The sequence below is a fragment of the Cephus cinctus genome, unplaced genomic scaffold (assembly GCF_000341935.2).
Source record: "Cephus cinctus unplaced genomic scaffold, Ccin1 Ccin1_scaffold0143, whole genome shotgun sequence".
Lineage (NCBI taxonomy): Eukaryota > Metazoa > Arthropoda > Insecta > Hymenoptera > Cephidae > Cephus > Cephus cinctus.
The window spans coordinates 1-22,197 of NW_014332873.1; the positions used below are offsets into that span (position 1 = coordinate 1).

The window sequence follows — 22,197 nt, forward strand, 5'->3', positions numbered from 1 at the left end:
TTAATATTTTATTGATTTAATTAATGATTTTAATGTTCCAAACACCTAAATTATTAATATTTCAATTTGAACGTAATTTATTTTTGATGTTCTACAATTTAAATTCAATTCTTATATACTCCGTATATTCTACGAGATTTTGATTTAGACTCAATTTCAGATTTTGAATAAATTTTGAAAATATATCAAGATCCAATAATATTTAGTAGTATTTGGAAACCTTTATTCAATTTTTTGGATATTCAATATTTCTGTGCAACTAACTTTTTTTTTCTTCTTTTCTCTTCCTTCTTCTTCTTATTCCTTTTAGGCTTTATGGTGAAGTGCCCTCAAGTGATGAAACATTTTTCAAAAATTAAGGTGCTACACGGGTGTCAAGATGTTACCGCACTTTCTTAAAAATGTGTTAAAAATGGTTCAACAATAGGCTTTTTCAGTAGATCTTAAGAAGTTCTATAGTTTCCGGTCCCATTGTGAATAGGTGCGACTCAGGGACCTATTGCCGTCTCGCTTATACTCGTGCTGTGCGAAAAGGACGCACGGTAGGACGGTTCAATGCGTTAGACGCTAGGACACTTGTTCCTAGCCACCACGTCGCATATATCTCTCTTTGTCTTACTAACGCTGTTTGACGAGGATGGATAAGCGAAAAGTCTATCTCATTCTCAGTACCGAAAGTCCCATAGCTCCTTCTCGTTTCTTATCGGGGTAGTAGCTGTTCTCGTCATAGAGCGTTAGTCTGAGAGAGAGAACAAGAGCATGCGCTCGAACACGAGCGGTCCCCCACCAAGCTCCCTATTGCGCATGAGGGGCCTTGTTGGCGTCTCGCTTACACCAGTGTTGTGCAGCAAGGACGCACCGAGCGACGCTCTGGCGTCTCGCGCACCGTAGTGCTTTCTGCGTTGCACGCATAGGCCAATATACGCAAGCAGGCGCCTCCCGAACATCCTCTCTTACCTCACCGCACGGTGTCCACCGTTGTCACCATTAATGAGGTTGACTGTACATATACAGCGTTATCGATGACGCGTGTAGGGGCAACAGGTTCACTGTAGTTATAATTGTAAACTCCATAAATGATGAGTATTGATCTTCTAGTTTATCTTTTTAACTTAGCAACGGACCCTTTTAATTAAATGGCGTGCCTTAACAAGTGTAATCTAAAATGGAGTTGTGAAATGGTCGTCTGAGATCAGACGCTTGACGTTGACACGTTTGAAAAATTTTCAAGTCAAGATTAAACACTTGATCAAAGATGAGTAGGGAGATTGCTAATTGGGTCGTTTTCATGATCCAAGTTTTATTTCAGCGTCGACGCACCAATTGGACCGAGGTGCTTCGAACCAGTCCCACGTTTGTGACTGGTCGAATGTATAGCTTAAGCAAACCCTAAAAGTGGGTAATAAAAGAAATAAAATTTCTAGAATATTTTAACACGATGCTTGAATGGCACACGTGCATGGTGCCTCGGTAAGCGTGGAGGAGTCTCGGGTTTGAGACTCGGTCATTATTATTTTTTTTTATTGTCCGCTCACTATGCTTATTGGTTTTATTAAATACCTTACGTTGTGAACGACGCAGTAGTTTCTAATTGTAAGTTTGCACAACACGAAAATGGGGTAGCCTATAATACCGACCGTAAGAAAGTGCATTCATGGACAAATTGATATCTTTTGAAATATTTTCGCTCGTCTGCCGGTAAAACAGCGAAGGACTTACCTTTAGTTCCTCCTGACGCCTGTAAGCGTGCACCATCAGTTGTTTACGTTCATCCTCCGACATTAATGGCTCTCGCGCCGGTTTCCCGGAGCCCCGTTTGTGAAGTTTGACGATCACCTTGGATTTTTCGTTGCGTCCTAAGAAATCCTTTAGTTTCTTCTCACGCAGCATCTCTTTACCAGAGAACCATAACTGGGCTGTCTGCACGTCCATAACCTTTATGGAAATTCTTATAGTGCACGCTGTTTCGTTAAATCATATCTACAATCTATACTCGGGTTTTCAACGATAGTTAAACGAATACAAAGTATCTATTTGTGAGTATCATTATGTGGTTGATTTATTACCTCTAACGAAGCTTGAGTCCCAGTGAGATCCTCGTTATTTTCGAATTCCTGTCGTATAACATCGTGGGGTGGCAACCCCATGGGGTAAACTATAGTCACAGCACCGCGTAAAATGTCTAGAGCTTCTTGAACAATTTTTTGAGTCACGAGCTTGTCTTGCTGAACTAATTTCTATTAGAAAAATAAAAGAAATCGTAAGAAAGTGCTTTTAGTCGAACAGGAATGTATGCAGACATCACGTGGTTATCAATTTACCTTTGAAGTCATCGCGCGAACATCGTGAATGGCTTTCTTCAAAATTTCCTGCATTTTTTCATTGGGCTGACGACCACTTCGACGTCCTTCAAAAAGTTATGCAATGGTTATTGTAAAGAATGCAGTAAATACAATTATATATCAATGAAATACATGACTCTAATCAGGTAAGATGATTTACCGATCACATCCTTATTGAACGTCCATCCACCCATCGGCGTCGATTTCTCAGCCCATTCATCCTTCAGTTTAAGCTCCTCGATTTGCTCATCCGTGAGGCCCATCATCTCGTGTGGCAGCATAGTGCCATGCTTGGCCAGTTCTTCAATTTCTATTTTTGCAAAGAGACAGTTGAGGGTGACTTGATAATTATTAAATGACGTGGCCTCGGCCGACCAGCATATCCCGCGGGTACTGATAAATGAGATCGTAAACTCTCAACTCGACTTCTTATTTCTAATAGTTATAGCTCCTATATGAAATATTTTCTAGAATTGCTAATGGATTCTTGAATGAACCGTGCACTTCAATCCTTTGAAGCACTTCTCTATGGACTACTCCAGACAAGTTATTTCGTTGCTTATTTTCTTTAGCATAATAGCAGTCAATTAGAAGTCATCTTTGGTAAGTTAAAAAACAGTAGCCGTTACTAAATTGTTAGAAAAATTCTCACCGTAACAAATTCTTGAAATCTTCAATCGACCATTATAGATGATGGTAATGTTATTTATCACACTGTCAACACCATCTTCCACGCTTGCGTCATAAAGGAATTGACTCTCGTCGCCCTTTTTCACGTGTAAACGAACCATTTTTCAAAAAAATATCACTAATCCCTCGCCAGCCTCTCAAAGCCGGTAGTTCACTGAACTTGAGAACTGAAATGCGTCAGAAGGAAATTTATAAATATTCCTTTTGAAAGGTGTCACTGTTGACAGACAACTCACGTTTTTCTCTATTGAAATGAATATCCGTGGAATCGTCCGAATCTCTGAACGTTTGTACTGAACAACTGAATAGGAAACACGAGTTCGCCTTGTTTATTACGGTATCCTTGGCGACGTTGAAAATTGATTAAACTGAACGCGTGATGTGCTGTGTATGACGGTGCTATGCAATATTGTGACATGGGAAGCATTATAATACAACGAAAAAAAGAGGGAAACTTCATGCTCCAGAGTTGTAGGATTATGAGATTTTAATGATCTTTGCCGTGGTCCGAAGTTCCTGAAAGTGGACGAAGTAAATAACATGCAACTAAAGCGTGGATTGATAATAAAAATCGCCATTTAATGAATATATATTCATCATCATCATCATATAATAATATACATATTTACAACTTAACGGGACATGGATTACAAGAATAAAGACGTTCATATTACAAACACGAAGACACGTTTCTTCCCTCTGGTGCTACTGGCGTTCTTTTTAGACACAAAAATATTATATATTTCTATAACTGCTCCTTATACTGTATAATATTTATAACATTAATATTAATAATAATTAAATATCTGGATATAACGCTATGGAATAGGATTTTTATACATTTATATTATCAATGTGTATACGGTTCCACTAATGTAACTGACTAGTATTATGTTAAAATATATTTACGGTCGATTTGAGAATGGGTATTATGCGAAACTCATTGAATTTTTTTCGGTCCAAACGAAACTGGTCCCTATGTCTTTCTATACATATATATCTTTATATTGAAAGAGCCAACTACTTTGAACACACTGAGGGACGAAGAATATAACATTTCTTTTCCCCGCCGTTTATTACCTTGGCTGAAAAATAAACTATCTGTACTAGCCAAAAATTGAAGATTGCTTTTCTTAAATTTAAATTCTCTAACGACGCCATGAGGCTGATATGCGATTTGTCCATGGATTAACAACTGGCTAAGATTCTACTTCAAACATCACTTTTATCATTAATTTCCATGTCCCTAACAATCAATTGTTGTACAGCGCATTCGTCGTTACTTCACGATTCAATTAGTTGTGTTATGTTAATGAATAATCAGGGTACGAGCGCCCAGGTGTCCTAAGTCGTCTAGAATTACGCCTATGCGTGTCCACGCATATTGTCATCTCTTGTGAGTAAGGTACATTTATAAATAGGTACATATTTTGACAATTCCTTTCTACAGGTTGTCGTCCTTGAGTCATGAACTCGTCAGTAATAAAAAAATAATGATCATACCGCGATAGAGTATAGTATAGTATAATAATAAAGAAAAAAAGAAGATGAAAATATGATGAGATTTGGTCCAAAAATCTAAATATAAAAGTGCAAGGTAATGCGTATCATTATACGATCGTGTTGCATTCGTTATAAAATGGCCGCGTCTTTATGGGAGCATTGCACAATATGGAATAATCCGGATTTCATACGAGAATTTCATTCGATCGCTCTCCAGCCGTATACGTAACGTGTTCGCCTACAATTAACTCAAATCTTCGTAGTCTAGATGTTGTTATCCTACAGCAAATGGCACTACTCTACGACTCCACGATTTTGGATCAACCGTAAATGCCATACATGATTAGAGTAATCAGCGTGATCTTTCGAGCGACTTCGACGATACTCGGATTGGGAGATCTATGATTAATTAATTCTCGATATCACTAACGAGCTACGTACAAAGAATACAGAAGAAATTCTAAAAGACGGCATCAATTACGAATCTCTCATTGACTACAGATTACAGAATGCAGCCACCCTCTAGTCTACTCCACTATTTGTTCAGTAGAAGTACCAGGAGTTTAACACTACGTTCTACAAAACCTGACCAATAAGTTTTCATTTGTGTGTTTTGTATTCTGTGCCCATGAAAGAATTACGATGGGTGCTACTCTTCGTCTATGGTAGGTTGGACTTGACGAAGATCCTTGAGTACTCTATGATCTCTTTGCTGTTCGCTCTGATCCTGGTTGACGGATTGAGCGCCGTGCAACGGCATGCGTTGCACGGGAATCTCTTCTCAGACTTTACTCTCAGGACCATCCGTTGTGTGTTTGAAGGAATTCCGAATTTTGCTCAGATGAAGGGCTGCGATATGCCCGTAACTCTTGTACCAGTCTGGAGTGCGACCTCTGGAAGAAAGAAAAGAAATACAGATATTTAGATTAAATCGAATAAAATTGATTGAATAATATCATTTAATTACGAACTGTCTTGTATTCCTACTTACTTCGTGTCTACCCTGGACAGGTGCATGATGCGCGATTTTCCACTTCCGCAAGGCTCAATCAGATAGCGGGAGGCCAAAACTATTGCTCGAGTTCCGCCCAGCATTACCGGAGCTTCAGGATGTTCGACTGACGTCTCGACAATGACACACGCGCCCTTAGGAAGATCGTTTCGCCAGGATCTGGATAATGTTAAAAGTAATCGTTGAGAATGAAACAGAGGAGAAAGACGGCGGCGGTGGATCAGACTAGAAAGGACAAAGACAAGTGACTTACCTTAAGACACAATAATCCCTAGCAGGTAGAGGGCTCATGTTTCCGGTAGCATACTGAAAGACCTCGACGTTGGAATCCAGCTTAGTAACCAATCTATACTTTAAAAGCTGCGGATCCCAGACGTGTCTCTCTCTAAGGACGCGGTGGAGAAGCTCGTTCGGTGGAGCTTCGACTTCAGTGGATACACGCCACAACCGCAACGGGTGACCATCGCCAACTTTTTTGTACGCCACCTCCACGCTAACGTCAGCAGAATTATTTACAGTGACCCATCCGCGACTTCTAGAAGGAATAATAGCTGTCGTTAGTAACTGGCTCAGTTTTTTTAGAATAGTCTTAAGGAAATTGAAACTTACTTTTCGCGCGCTTCCTTCAACAATGCTGTGGTACAGGCGCACAAGTAGCCTCTCCAGTCCTGCTTCAATTCCGAGCCAAGTTCTTCGAGGGCAACCGGAACGCTTTCCTCCATGTAATTAAAGTGGCACTGTGTCAGCATATCCGAAGAAACCTGGAATAAATATAAATATATTTGTATGATTTATCTGTCATCTATCGATCGATGGATTCAAAGAGAACATTTTTTAAGCAGATTCCGTACCATGAACAATTCACGATGCATCTTCACGAGATACAAAAGACAATCGTGCGCTGCTTTATTTTCGGATAATTCTCTCTGATCTGGAATTCCCACAGTCTTTCTCCTACGCGGCGAAACGCTGTTGGATCTGTTTGAGACGTTAGAGTTGTTGTGATTGAAGTGAAACAAGCTGGGTGCCAGACAGACGGCTAAATTGGATGCTGTCATCTGATTGTACGGCGAGTTACTGGCAACTTGATTAAGGAAATCCAAAAGAGTTTCCAAAGCTTCCCTATGTTCATCTGGCAGCAGGAGCAGAACGCACTGGACGGCATCCGGCCTGAGTTCAGCCGGGACGTCTGCAATGAATAATCTTAAATAAATACCTGTCGCATTTAGAATGATCCTCAGGACATTCAGGTCTGTAAAACAACAGTGCACTCACGTTGAAAGATAGCGATGAAAGTTTCAGAGAGTTTATTGGTCAAGAGAGCCTCCGGCAATTCCCTGAAGTATTGCTTGACGAGATCAGCAACGTCGAAGGCCTGTTGACCGTCAAAGTTTATATTGTCGCCCTGCGTCTCCGTCATCACCTTGAGCTTCTGTATCCTCGATCTGACGCCGCTCTTGCGAAAGATTCCAACTTGGTCCAGAGCATTGGCCCTGAGCCACCTGAGGGCTGTCTGAATGCACTTTGGTAGAGCCTGGCCAGTCCTCTGCAGGGACAGCAACAAGGGAACGCCGAAGACGGTCTTGTCCTTGTAATCCGGCGTCTTGATCTTCCTGATGAACTTTGGCAGTTCCCAATTCCATCCGGTACGATGAGTGGGGCAATACCGTTCCATGCAAGCTGTCAACTTGAGCAGAGCCAGTTTCCTTAGCACAAGCAGCTGCCCGCAAGACATGGAGGCCATCGCTCGCGAGCAAAGCGGATCCAGGGGTTCGGGATAGAGAGATCCTCTTTGGAAGCTGTGCCACCTAACAACCGTTCCTTTGTGTCTCGGAGAATCCTCCTCTTGATCGGAATCTCTACTGGCTACGGTAGAGCTGCTCTCTTGGCTGCCGGCGAGCTCCGAACTCCTGGACCTCGACTTCTCCCTGTAGACAGTGACATCCTTGGCAAGAGGCTTTGTCTCCCTGTAGAGATCCTCCCTGCTGTGTCTGAAGCTCTTGTGAAGCTTATCTTCGCGCTTCGCGGCCAAGAATTTGTCCTCCTTGTACGCCTCCTGACTCTGCGAGAACTTGTCCCGGTATCTTTGAGATTCCTTTCCAAGATTTAAGCTACCGCCGCGAGTATTTATTGGAATTGGCTTCGACGGCGAATCCTTCGGACTCTGCGAGTGCGTGTTCACGTACTCGAGAACCTTCGTGTGGTTGCTATTAGCATCCTTGAGATATCTGTGCCGCCAGCTGGTCGGCTGACACTCGGAATCGCTCAGAGTCCCGTAGTCCTCTCTGCCGCGATTAAGGAATCGCCGAGCCCTGTTCATCTTCGTCCTGGTCGGCGTGGGAATTGGTCCGCCGCCCTGAGACCCGTCCGAGCAGTAGCTGGAGGAATCGTCCCCGAAGGGGCTGGCTGCGTTGGCCAGGGGCGAGGCTGGCAAATGATATGGCGAGGATGGCAATGTCAAGGGCGAAGGCGGGAGATGAAGCGGCGATCCCGGGAGCAGATCATTGAAAGACACGGGCGCTGCTCCTGTCGGCGACACGTCCACGCAGTTCAGATCCTTCATTTTCTGCTGCATCGACATCACGTCCAGGACCTGGGGCCCGCTTATCACGACGCCCTCGCGATTCTTTCGTTTCCTTCTACGGGACTTCAAGGACTCGACTCTCCTGAGAAGTGCCTTGGCGCCGTCACGAAACTTCTCGGATCCCGTTCTGCGGAACCTCGGGGTCAATTCGTCTGGAATGGGTCCGGGGGGAAGACTTCCGTATTTGAGGGTGTCGAGCATCGTGTCCTCGGCTTCCTCGGCCTCGAGACGATCCTCCAGGCAGCCCACCTCGGAGGGAATGTTCTGTCCAGCTATGGCCTGAAGCCTCTCGACGTTGGCCTGATTTACGTCACACACTCGTGACCATCGCCTCGTCTTCTTCTCGAACGTCCAATTCTCGCTCAGCGCACACTGCGTATCCTCATCCGAGTCATCGCCACCCTGGAACATTAAACATCAGTGAGACTCACGAACGAATCATTTTTTTTTCTTAATTCGACATATCGACCGTTTCGTTGTAGAAAATTTTATCCATTGAAAAATTTCGTACAAGGTTAACCCATATGAACGACATACGTATTTGGTCAGCGCGGTTATGACTCATAAGTCAAGTCGTAGGCGTCCATGGTGCTAAATTAAATGTCACCATAATATCCAAATTGACATGACGTCACCCTTTCTCACTGACTCAAATCTTGATCGTCTGGGTCTTCCAATTTCTTTGAGTTACGTCAACAAGGGAATTGTAGTACGAGAAACAAAAGTTAGATCCACCGAATATAGGATTATTAGGAAAGTTGGTGAATTCTTTGAAAACACAAAAATCCAATATCCTCGTGTTCCCAAGCGTTTCCTTGAACACTGTAGGCGTGCAAGTTCAGACCTAGTTAGTTCGGCTGATTCGAATAGGCGGCGCTCTGAGTGTAAGATGAAGTCCGTTACGAAACTTGATGCCTTTGTTACGGGAGATAAATGCACGTGAACGCGACCTGACCCTCCGCGTCTCGATGACAATGGAGCCGGAGTTTCACCATAGAAAGCTTTGACCTTACGATATCCGTTCCAAAGTAGAATCCCTCGAAGTTTGGTGTATGTAAAAAAAAGAAAAGAAAAATGAAACCAAGAATATTTCGTACGCTCGTTCTATATTCGTGTGGTGGACAAAAGTAGAACAAGTTAAAAATACCTCGAAGCACACTATCGCCGCAGAAATGGCATCTCGGGTTAAAATAGTCGCAATCCCAAAAATAGCGACACGAAATTAGTTGCATCTTGCAGAGATTACTTAACAACGGGTTTCCGAGGCAGTCCCGATATACCGAAGCTTTCGAAAGCGCCTGACGGAAATAAGCCGTGCGTGACGTCAAATACAGCTTCCCGAAAAGCTTCGGTGGTCCACCGATGTTTCTTGACAATTTGTTTCATACGAATTACCGTCTATTCTCGTCACGAATGCCCAATGGACGCGCGCAAACGGGGGCTGCTGGGTTACCGTCGATGGCGTTGACGTTGGTGGCTGCTGGACCGTGGCGCTAATATCTCTGGATTTCATAAGGTGGCGCCGAGACGACCTTCGAAAACTTCTTAGAAACTCGCCATTAAGCTCGAGAGACGTGCCAGGTTTCGCGTTTACTCTTCCTTCGCGAATTATTTCCTTTTCCCGAAGAAGATGCGGATGGAAAGATGGATTTTCTAAATGGACATTCTTCCGAGAACGTAACTGGACCCGAGGAAGCTGGACGATAGTGGGATGATATAGATTTGCTGCATAGACTTTTATACGGACGAAATCCCTGTGGCTGAATTTCTGTCCAGGTAGCAGACCGAGTAACGAAAGGCGGATCTGCATGAGTTATTTTCAAGCGACTCAACGAGCCGTGTCTCCATATACGTCACTTCCGTTCCTACCAGGTTGAACAAACTCCAGCAGTCTCTTTATTTGCCATTCTATTCTACACGGGTGACTCCTAGGCACCGTTAAAGGGTTGAATCGTCGCGATATTTATTTAACAGCTAAATTGGCCTCGGTGTGCTATTTCAACCCGTAAATATTGACCGATGCTGACTGGCTCGTACATATCCGCATTTGCGATTTATGAGTCTCGAGTTTCCTTTCTGTCTGCGGACAAATTTACTTCGCGTATCGGGGTGGGACGGAACAGCTAAATAAATAAGTAACTGTACTCGCGAATATTCTTGAGCAAGCGAATAAATAAGGAATTTGCAATAGTGTATTTCGGCAATTGCTGCTTCAGTGAGCATCGGGGTCTACAATATTTCTAAGAGCTACGGTACCTGGGGTCGGCTCGATATTCGTCGTTCTACCGATTCGGGATTGGAGCGTCGCTGTCGAAATAAGAGAAATAGAACTGGGACTCGGGTTAAGTGACTTCGTATAATTGGCCGCAAAGACCAACGGATCGTTTCACTTTTGAACTTCCCTTAAAAGCTTATTTCAGGCGAGGACAAATATTCTATCTACTTCACGTGCTTCGGAGCGTCAAGCTTTCTCCACTTCCTCGATGCTTTTCGTTATTTTTTCTTTCCTCTACTTTCTCCACTTTTTTTCACTTCTTTTACCTTCAATATTCGAGCCTGCCGGCAACCCGCTCGTTGTAGATCATCCTATTTCCAGATACCATTTTCCGAGTCCTGTACTCGGATGAAGAATTCAAGCCCATCCGTTAGAACGGATATCATGCGGGTCTCGAAGTCAGGAATTTTATCGTCTCTCCGACAGCCCACGTAACTCCACGAGAACCTGCACGATGCCATTTCAGGAGATACAGAAATATCCACTGACCAAAAAAACATAACATCGAATTTCCAAAGAATCAAGCCGTGACAAAATTGGGATTCCCGATCCTCGGCAATCGTCAAGCACGAAGAAATAGGCCAAGTCCACGTTGATTTCTTCATCGGCTTCAGAGACGAAATAAAGAAAAAGTCAAAGTCCATACCAAGAACCGTCAACCAGTCTTTCATCACTAGCAGCGCTATCTATACGTGTTATAAGCACCCGGAGATTCGAAGATCTCTCCTGATTTCCAATAGACGTTTTTCGCCAGTCGCCGTGCCAGGCAGTCTGGAATATCGAGTGCCGGCAAAGTACACTCCGGCTAAGAAATATTTCACAGTAGGATCAAGGCAACGTACGCCAGAAACACGTCCGTTAACGATTCCAATCTAACGAGGTGGCAGCCATTGCAAAAGCCATACGTCTGGCTGATAGTCAAAGACCAACGTACACTCGACAATTTCTTATCCCGCTTAAGAAGAAGTGGCAGCGAGGTTCTTATGCTTCCTTCTCGATATCCTTAAACGGGCTGAGACGAGACAAATAATATCCTTGCGAAATACGTCGCGTTACGGATTCGCAACGAGGTGGTGCTGGATCGTGCTGCTCGTAAATTTCAATCGTTTTCACAGAGCGACCGTTAATCACCGGTCGCTTGAGCGAATCAGTCGCGTCGAGATTTCCACGCTGCTCTCCTCCTCTCTCTCTCTCTCACTCTCACTCTCACTCTTTCTCTCCGTCCCACCTCAGCGAGACTCTATTTGCCTATATGCCTATTTGCTCGGCTGGCGACTTCGGCCTCTCGTTACTGAGCTTGCTTGTCTCCTTTGCTGCCATTTGCTGGCATTTGCTGCCACGCTGTCTAGTCAGCGCGCTCCTCCTTCCTCGACCCTGATCGCGCCTCCGTGGAAACAATTTTTACGTCCGGTTGCGTAATGCACGCCAATGGCTTATACCGGCGAACCGATCGTGCCCGTTTCCATCCTCTGGTTGCGACGCCGCAGAAGAGCGAACCGGCCGGTCTCATGGAAACTGGAGCATCGTGCGAGTTCATGTGGATTTGGTACTTGGAATTGTATCTGGTGCGCGAACGATGAGCCGAGTATCGTAAGACAAGGAGTGAGCGATCGGGCTGTTCGTACCTGTCGATAAGTTTCAGCGACAGACCGGCATTCCAACGATCGTAAAACCGGTCGCCATAAATTCGTGGAGAACGCGAGTGCGGGAACGAAAAGCCTATTTCAACATTCTGCGATACCGGTATTTCTGCGTAGCTCACTTTTTCTCCTAGTACGGAGCCTGTTAGCCTGAACGTGCTCGCTGACGACTGTCCAGACGCAAATCGATCGGTTGCGTCGAACGAGCGTTCATTTTTTTCCAAAATTTCATACCGATCACCCGGTGACCGAGGAACGTTCCGTAATTCGAACTCGAATTATTTTAATAAGAGAATATAAGGACTTTAAAGAAATTACAGTGTATCGTACTACCCGTATTTATTATGACGTGACACGAACGGCCCGTTGTGAAGGCACCTTTAAGGTCTGACAAGCACACGCGATATACACGCAGTTCCCGACATGGCGAGGTAAGCGTAAACGCAGGTGCTGGAAACCGTGCCGCGCAGTCTGCCGCTCTCCCATCGCGTGCTGCCAACCAGTTTTAAACTTTTACGCACAACGGGCTACGGATGCGTAATTACGCGTGCCGCCTCGTAGAGCGCGCAATGGAAACGCGTCGAATGTGAGAGCGCGGTTAAGAAACGTGTGACGGATGGCGCGTTTAAGAAAAAAGAAAAAACGAAGACTAAAAGATAATTAGGCTCGTTTCGCAATAGTTGATTTCTTTTGATGATCTTTCTCCGTTTCGCACACTTATGACGTACACAGGATACACAGGTGGGTACGGTAGACGAATAAGTACTATCAGTGATCCTCTATCGGGATGCTGATATTTCGACGTAACCCAGCCGGAAGCAGCGACACCTCCGGAAGGAATGAATTAACCGCAGTGGGTCGTCTGACCAGGGGGAATTTCGAAAAAGCAAAAGAAAAGCCGCAAGCTAAGCGAGTGGCAAAACCGAAAGTATTGCAAAACGGGGTAGAGAGTGCTGGCCGAAAATAGAGGCCGTTTCCAAAATAGTCGTTTCGAGAGTGAGGGGCCTCGTTCAGGAGGCACCGAAGTATCTATCATTCGTTGTCCAAAGAAAATGTATTTCCGGTGAGAGCTAGCTGCAGCTGTTACCGTAGATTGTCGGCTGCAGTGGTCAAGTTTGTACGTACGAGGCATGTAAGCGCAGACGCAGGTGGGTATGTACGTCACGTCGACATACGTGGCTCTCGTACGCGACTCTTGCGCACGTACGCACGCGTCAAAACCATTTATGGGCATGAAAGTCACGATCTGCCGATGATCTATCGAAACGTCGCTGATCGTTCGCGAATGGCCTGGAGCTTGAGAGGATCGAGAAAGCGAGATACGCGCTTGCCAAAATCAATTTGCCAATTCGATCATTAGATCAACAAGAGAGCGCTCGTTCGTATAACGAAGGAATATCGACGAAGGTCCAAAGACTCGTTGACGGGTGAATACGATCAAAAGAAAAAAAAAATATAAATTTTTTATAGAGGCGATGATTCAATTTATCCAAATGCAGGAATCGAGCTTGGATACCTGTTGACTGTCGATAATTAAAAACTTAAAGGAAGATCTTGCTCTTTGCCATTTTGCCATTATGACGCTTAGACTGCAAGGCCGTTCGTTCTTATAGTCGGAGGCGAGTGTGAGCTGCCAGGAGTCCTTTTTGCCAGGAAATTTCATAGCTTGTATAGTCCATACTTTATTATACCTCGTACACGATAATACGTAGGCCCATAGCGACGCCTGTACCTTCCGAGGGTAATTGCCCCTTGGAGTTACTCGATTCACGTGACAGCCGTTAATTACTATTCCGTTCGTCCCTTCGCAGCGGTAGCGTAAGAATAGCACGAGAAGAGGGCTTTCACCATGTGCATAAGAATCACCATAAACGCGAACGTGTCATAAGAAATGAGAATGCGAGAGGGCTTTATCGAATACAAATTCTTATTATATTTTTTGTTCCGACGCTACGCCGTGTTATTTGTATTCTGCCGCACGAAGATTCTATTATTCTAGCAACGAGAGAAAGAGAGAGAATAGGTAAAGAGGGAAATCCTGTTAGGTGGACGGCCTTGCGGCGACCATGGGATTCCAGGAATATACTTTTTTTTTTTTTCCTTTTTCTTTCCTCCGTCTCTCCTTTCTTTGACCAGACCAAACTCACCCTTACCATAAGACTCCTTTTGGCGGGAGGAACCTTTGTAAAACCAATGTCCGATTTATCTTGGCATTTCCGTTTAGGATCTTTTCTCGGTCCTCTGGCCCGAGCGAAGAAGCACTCGTTGAATTCCTCGAAGGTCCTTTCGAGAATCCGGGGAGGATTTACTCGGCCCTTCGAGGAAAATCCCAAGATAGACGGACAAGGCAAGCAGGGCAGACGGGAGAAACGGGATGGATGAGACGATGGAGAAGATACTTAAAGAGTCTTGGGCTACTTACGTTTTTGCTGTGGCTCGTGCTGTGATGATGATGCGTGTGATGCGTGTGATGCGTGTCCAACTTTATATTGGCACAGCGATTCAGCGCGTGAAGCCTGCGAAAGAGACTCTGCAGAGAATCAGCCTCGAGAAATGGATGATCCTTGGCCACGCCGGAAACGTCTATCGGGAACTGATAGTCTGTAATCAGTAAGTGGACAGAAACAAGCGTTAGAGAGCGGCTGGTGGCGTTTGTCGTTTGAAACTTGGCACGGAGAATCAACAGGTTTTTGTTACGTTGGAAACGTGTGCTGAGCATCGAATGGCTATCGAAAACCGTATGGAGGAAAAAAAATGGCAATGGCATGAGACTGCGTTAAACCTTCAGGACAAAGAACACTGTTTGAGAATTTCTTTTATTTTTATTCTTTTTCTTTTTTTTTCAAATCTTTTCCATTCCACGCGGTGATCGTGTTTCTTGCGGCCTTCACGCTGAACTCCTCCGCCTTCTTCAGGTTCCTCCGTTCCGTCCTGTACCTTTTTTCTTAACTTTTTTTTCTTCTTTATTTATTCTTCCTCGAGATTAATAGGACGCCCTGCGCCACGATCTTCGACGTCGGCATCCTCGACTTTACGGATGTAAAAGTTCGACAGGGTCTCATCGACTTGCGCAACCTAGCCGACCTAGATCCGATGAACCAGATCTTGATCTATTGATCGTAGGCATCGTCTATCGATCGCGCAAGATCCAAACAGTCCGCGATTCCTCTTTATCATCGCGTAAATATTTGGAGAAATGCGATTTTCAACGGCTGCGCAATCTCTGTATTTTCAGCTTACTCGGACTTCCGGTTTCAATCTTGAAAATCAACGATCTTCCGGTCTCCGTCACGTACGTGATTTCCCAAGAGTTCCTAGTTTCTCCCGACACCTTCCACGCATTTATAGGAAACTCAGGCAGCTTTGTCCAAATCAGCATATCGCTTCGATTCTCATTCAGTCTGGTTTTCACGCATGTTTCAGGTGTTTCCGGATACCGGATGTAAAGTTAAAAAATGTATCTGGTACCAGTAGACACCAGGTGTATTATCGAATGCCGATTGCCAGGTATATCGATGGTTTAGATCGGCAGTATCGAGACTCCTTGCCGGGATACGTCAGGTTCCGCGAATAAATTAAACTCAACGATTAGCGATTAAGCTTGCTTTCTCGACATTCTAATTATTTAGGCGTCGCGGCGCAGGTCTCCGCGCTCACGTGTTATTACCTGCGACGAATCAATTAACGTCCGCCTCTTAAAGGTGAAATATTCTTGTATTGTAAAAAATAAAAAAAAAAATGTCCATTTATGAAAAATCATAAGTATCGCACGACAGCTGTCAAGCGAAACTGGTTCCGGCTGAATAGCCCTGTATGTCCGATGCAAGATATCAAAGTGCATTCGTATTTATATCGTGCCTCGTGCCAGAGCCCTGTCCCGAGTTCAATTGGGTCAATTAGCTACTATTCATAGTAAGGTTCGATTATGCGACTCCGATCAAAGTTTATAAAAGCAGAGAACCAGCGATGCCAGCCAGTCCGGCACTGCGCCGAATCGCATTGGCATTTTGTTTATGTTTACTATGCCGAAAATAAAGGCTGCACAATATATCGATATAGACGAGAGTGCATACCGAGGTGCATCCTCGATTAAATTAATTGGATGCATTTGCGCGAGTGCACTCGTGACTCGTGGGACTCGTGACAGTCTTTTGTACTAGCGCTAACGTGCTGCCGGGCCTGGAGGAGTAAACCGAGACTTATCCCGATTTGTCTCCGGGACAATCTTCGTAACGATGATATCCTGGGAACTTTGGATTCCTTCGGGCTAACGGGATTCTCCGCGAGAAAAGCTAACGGTACGTGAAATTCACGAATCGATAGGTCGACAGCAGGAGAACGGTTGCGGCTGGGTCGACCTGTTTAATTGGCTCTGTCACGACTCGTCAATCTTGACGCTTTAGAAAATACTTAACCGAGTCCAAATGGACTGTTTGACAAAAATTCATTAAATTTCTTAGGTTAGTTTACCCCTGGTAATTCTTACTTTTGCACGTACTATATGTATGTATGAGTACATAGGCGCAATCTCAATCCGCGTAAGTTCAGATAAAACAGTGGAGAGTTAAGTCGCAAGGGAAGCGTGCAATTCCTGAATGTAGTTAACTTGTTGGTTGGTGCATGCTAACGAGTAGGAGTCACACGTTATCGGCACTCTAACCCACATCGATCCACTATCGTGCTTCAGCAAACCCGTTAAGGCGCATATGAATGAGCCGGACAGATAAATCTGCCGGGGAATTTAGCAATCTTGAATCTTCAAGGAATTGTCGATGGTCACCCGATCCGCTTTAATTCGTAATGAAATTATTTCTCTCATGGCCACCTGTTTCTCACGTGTGACTTCTCGGAAGGCCTGAGCAGTCGATATCCTTTTCCGTTTGGAATCTAATTACACCCACATGTCGATTTTGCGGCGGTGACATAAGACTATCGTTTTACAGACCGATGATTTCATACGGGTGATTGCGTTGCGCGGCATGGTCGTAGCCAACGTGAGAAAAGAAAAAAAATATATTTTCTTTGCCATTGGGAAATTAATATTTGACAATGCTCAGCATTGAGAATTATAGTAGAAATTTTGGTGAAAGTCGGTCCTGGCATAGATCGATAGGATCTGTCGTATAGTAAGAGGATTAACGTATTATAATTATACGTTTCTTATAATTAAAATTACCTCTCATGTTGCGTTTCTGGCACCTGCGGCACATTCGTGGCTCTATTTTCGCCAAGTTTCTTACGAAGAGAAAAGTCAAGGGTCGATCGTAGAGACGGAGCTTAGCCCGGCGAGGTGATCACCTCGAGGTTCACTGATTTGCTTGTTTGGTGAGGTCAGGGGTCCCGAGACTTGCCCGACACATGGCTAGCTAGTCATGCGTACGCGATTCGTTTATCTTTGTGTAAACACCTTTATCTTCTCGACGAAACACACGAGAGTCAGTATCGATTTATTAGGTTACGATACTTCCTCCGTAGAACTCGAAGAATTCTTTAAAATTTCGTCAAAATACAGTAAATTCGTTACGATCGACAATACCTGTCACTTTCTATCACGAGTACGCCTGTATTTATCTAAATACACGCGATGACGGTAACACTGCCAAACGGATCACTGAAACGCACAATTTTCACTGTGAATAAATTTTTCAAACTTTCCAAATTTCTTTTGCCCTCTCGTAATGATACTTTATGGCCGCGATTCACTCCGAAATTTTCGCGAGGATAATCTTAGCGGTACGAGGATATTACAAGAGGACGTTGTGTCAGTCAATAATGTACGCGAGGAGACACGAAGATGCAGCTGAGCTGCTCGCTGTCGGTCCTCTCGGCTTAGCGGCTGGCTTTCGACTAGCGGTCGTTGGCGCGGCCACCCGTAGAAGAGGTCGACGTGAACGACGCCGAAAAGTGGGGGAGGAAGCGTCGACGAGAGACGTCGAGGGGGAGGGGGCGACGGCGAGCCGAGAGAGCAGAGGTAGGAATACTCGATGGAATGGGTGGCCTGGGGTTCACGGGGTCAGAGGGATAGGACGATCCTAAGGAGCGGGGAACATCGGTATGGGAAGAGGAATCCCTCTGGTGGGCTCGGTGGGCTCGGTGGGCTCGCGGGAAAGATGTATGAGTTCGATGGTTGCATGCTGGGTGGATCGGAGTGCACTTCGATCCTGAGAATTTATCCAAGTGCATCTCGACGCCTTTTTCCTTCCTTCTTCGCTGTCGCTTCTGGCTTTTCGGATGACGCTGACGATTTTCTTAACGATGGCAAATTATCAAACGGGACGACCTGACCCATTTAACCCTTGGGAAATTCTAGCACGGTGGCCCTTACTGGGAATTTACAAGATCGTTTCTACAAAACGTCTAATTACTCAAATTTGAAAAACACACTTGGAGCAGACCGAACAGCTGATAAGAGCCACTAAAGGTTTTCAGGAATGTCAGGTAAGATATCATCCAATTTTTTTTTTTTTACAAATTCTTAACAAAGATTCCCGAGAAAGTGATAGCTTACGGAGAAGAAGCGTAAACTCGAAAAAATGCTCAGAATACCCGACAACATTTTCTTTTTAGAACGTCACGACCGAGCATCGAGGTAAATGTCCCACGTGATGGTATCGTTCATCACGTAAATACTTGGCTGTCCACTTTTATTTTTATTTCGAGGGGGTTGTGTGTTTTGCATTTGATAAAAGAAAGAACGAAGATGGAAGAAAAGGCGTTTCCAAGAAGTCGTCCGGACTTTTGGCAAATTGTGGAAAACCGCAAAACACATTAGCGAGGAGCTTTGTGCGGCGTCCCCCGTACTCTCCGTTTCCATTTAAACTGCGATTCTCCTCAGTGGCGAAGAAGAAAGACAACGCATGCGCTTTGTGCGCGACGTCCCTCGGGAGCAACTGCAGTTTATCCAGGTGCACGCTATACCAGTGTAAGCTTGTACTTTGGGTTTTGGCTTGCCCCCAACAGATGTGTCAAAGACCTTTTTGGTCGGGTTTGCGGTTGCGGGAAACACGCGCCTCCGCGACCTATTGGAAGACGTCCAATCTCGAGAAGACTGATTCCTGGGAACAGCAATTACCTGGGGAAGCTATCAGGGAACTATGAGGAAGCTGTAGGAATAAAATTGGCAGCACGTGCCAATACGATTTCGCGATAGAAGCCGACGGAAATATATCTGTGTCTCTGGCGTGGCAGTGATCCTAGACGATACTCGGTATACAGGGTGTGACAAAGTTTCGCTAGCTCGGTCAATTGAACTCGACTACGTATAAATTGGCCGAGTCTAAGTTGGGATTATTTGTAAGGCGTTTTGTTACACATCGAAAGAGTCAAGCTGCCAGGCTGGCAGGTTGAAGAATCCTCGTTAGCGTTAACGAGGAAAAGTCGAAAATTCAATTGGACTGGCAAATGAGTTTAACACGGTCGTAAAAGAGCAGCGAAAAGTTTTTCTAGGTGGCACAACAAGAAACGCGAGCGAGAGGCACGCGTGCTGGCCAACCTTCTTTCTTATTGATACACTTGCTCTCGTTGCGTCTATTTCTTTTGTACGCTTATCGATACACGCTAGAGTGATCATTGGCCGATACGTTTACATCGGCGATAGACGATGGATTGTTTGCCAATGTTAGAACGCAGGAAAGAGAACTCGCACGAGGACGCCGTAGCCAATGGTTTCGTTCGAAATAACAAGAGTAAACACTCAAACTCCTTCTGAATCAGCAAGTTTCAATTATTTTCTTCGTTCCCGGAGTTCCTTAGTTTACTTGGCGTTATAACTCGAGCGCGAGTCCCGAGTATCGTGTATCACGTAAAATCTACTTCGCACGAGGCCACTTCCTGCTCCAGCGGCCGTTGACTGCCGCCTAAAGACCCCATTTGGCGATATCGCAATCTAATTGCAACTGACATTAAGCAATCAATTCGCCTATCTTTCATCTCTTAAAATTCTCAGTTGCGTAACGAGACTCGCGGCCATTTTTTTAAGGATAAACGAGATTGTTATTAAAAAAAATTAAGGGTGTGAATGAAAAAAATGTCAATTAGTCATCCCAATTAGTACGGTCATTAAGCACGCGAATGGTGGCGGAATTTTTGTCTACGTTCGAAAAATAACGAGTTGGGGTCTCCAGATACCCCACGCACTAATTCTCGAGTGCGAATTGTTTATTTTTTAATCAGGCATCCAGAGTCTCGATAAAATTCGATCGAAAGTCGATCAAATCTTTAGTTCCCCGCTTCTGCCTTAGTCACGGACGCGTCAAACAGGCTGTTACGTTAATCCGCAATGTAAAACGGTTCGTTAGAGCGAGGCGACAGTGGATCTAGAAATCAGAGTCTGAGCTCCGGCTCGAGACGCCTAGCGTCCTTCCCTGTATATTTAAACCTCGAGTTTTTTCATTTTTTGCCACCGCTCAATGTCACCGCCTGAAATAAACGGTTGCTTATGTACTCGCCGGTGCACTAACTTTTCTTATCCTCTTTGCTTCCTAGCAAGATCTATTCTCGGAGATAGCAGCTACAACGTCTGTCCTATTTTCAAAAATTGGTCAAACGTCTCATCCGATTTTTCGATTTATTTCCGGGCAATATTGAAGTTAATTCTTCAGTCCTCGTTCGCGTGTACCACAATTGCCAGTGATCGCATCAACAGGTGACTTTGCGCTTTGCCCGAACCTATGTGCGGTACATGCAAATTTATTACCTACGATCCGTAAGAACGTCGCTCTTGGCTTCTACATATTGTCTTACGTTAGGTCGACGTCACTCAGACACGAGGTCGTATATTTTGTAGCGAAGTCACCAAAGTCGCTACAGACGCCGGAGACGTCGGCAATGCCAATGGCCCCGAAGACCCCAAAGACGCGTGGGCATACTACTTACGCATTACTGCGATATAGCGTAAGCCACTTCGCCTCGGCCACTTCTCGACAGTTCGATGCGTCATTTCGAAAAGAACCTCACCGTAGCCCGTAACGAAGTCTCCGCAAAGTGTGCGAGCATGGGAGACGAAGTAGATGGGGTCGTCTGGGTTTCAATAACACGCATGCACCGGCCATACATCCAGCAGCCGGATCGCCATTTTGAAAAACATCTCAAGTACAGAAATTGATAGACTCGAGAAGATCAGCTTGCGAGCCACTCGAAGGTTCCAGGTGCCGCGAGTGGTCTGATCTGAATTTTCATGGAAGCTCCTGGCACTATCACCTGCTCGAGTGGGGCTGCTGAGTCTTTTTCGGCACGGTGGATCGCAGCTACCAGTGACCTCTGGCGGAGATGACGAGGAGGGAGCCGAAGGGAGGTGAAATTGAGGAAAATTAAAAGTCAGCGGGCGGATTCGCTCGCCCGGCTGTTTCGTTTGGTAGAGAAATGAGGAGACAGGGAGTCTGGCCACCAAAGCGGATACTCGGAAATCTCACGTGGGCATAAATTATTCGTCGGACAGGGTCCTACCAGATTGTACTAAGTGCCAGCAAAATATCTGCCGCCGGTATAAATTGTTGGGGCCACCGTGGAAAATTAGCATTTCGTTGCGGCCATTTGCCGGGGAGCCGATTTATTTCGGAGATTACTTTGTCGTGGGGCGATGATGTTGTTACTTATTTTTTAAAAAAATTTCCAGACCTCCCCCACAATCTCTCTGACGCTATAAGGAACCGAGCACTGGATCACGGCTTGATCTTGCTCCCTTCCTCGATTTTGATCCTGATCTTTTCGTTGCTCACGGTGCAAGTGCATTGTGGCGGGGAAGTCAACTGGGCTAAAAATTATACGGCTGCGAATAGGGAACACGAGTGCGTCGCAGCAGTGATTTAAGGGGGTTCGCTCGAAAATAGCCTAACCGTGTCCAAGTATTTCTGGAGCTAACGAGTACGGGGATTTCGTGGAAAAGCCTCTTCCTTGGGATGCTGCGAATCGTTATCGAATCGTCGCCAGTCTTTGAAAAGCTCTCGCTCGATTCTCATGTAACGCTCATTGAGTATATTACGTGCTATCAATCTCCGCTCTGACGATCCGGCTGACGGGAACGAATGTCCAGGTCGCACGTGGCTACTATTTTTCATGTGAGAGTTAGTCTCGTTTATTGAAAGGAAGATACGACTGTTGGGAAAATCGTCTATCACTTTTTTTTTTTTTTTTTTTTTTTTTTTTTTTTTTTT

The 22,197-nt window shown here is 45.0% G+C and overlaps 2 protein-coding genes across 6 annotated transcripts in view; both read right to left on the reverse strand.

The window, feature by feature from the left end:
- Positions 1–1,719: 1,719 nt before the first annotated feature.
- On the reverse strand, positions 1,720–3,491 carry LOC107263256 (UPF0769 protein C21orf59 homolog; the record flags this gene model as incomplete). The annotated part of the gene is given in 6 exon segments (XM_015730247.2): positions 1,720–1,935; positions 2,067–2,237; positions 2,322–2,407; positions 2,503–2,652; positions 2,995–3,199; positions 3,269–3,491. Coding segments are annotated over 5 exon segments (762 nt in total), but the record flags the coding sequence as incomplete, so codon positions are not given.
- A 99-nt stretch (positions 3,492–3,590) lies between these two features.
- Positions 3,591–22,197, reverse strand: part of LOC107263255 — a 152,899-nt gene continuing 134,292 nt past the window's right edge. For 4 of the 5 annotated variants that reach the window (XM_015730244.2, XM_015730246.2, XM_015730245.2 and 1 more), the window contains exons 10-16: positions 14,469–14,647; positions 6,823–8,533; positions 6,399–6,736; positions 6,157–6,308; positions 5,801–6,082; positions 5,527–5,706; positions 5,152–5,428 (exon numbers count right to left, since the gene is read on the reverse strand). In XM_015730244.2, coding sequence (XP_015585730.1) covers positions 5,317–5,428; positions 5,527–5,706; positions 5,801–6,082; positions 6,157–6,308; positions 6,399–6,736; positions 6,823–8,533; positions 14,469–14,647 — 2,954 coding nt within the window. In that variant the 3' untranslated portion in view covers positions 5,152–5,316. Of the gene's footprint in view, positions 5,429–5,526; positions 5,707–5,800; positions 6,083–6,156; positions 6,309–6,398; positions 6,737–6,822; positions 8,534–14,468; positions 14,648–22,197 lie in introns of all 5 variants that reach the window. The other variant, XM_015730242.2, reaches the window with a different exon arrangement.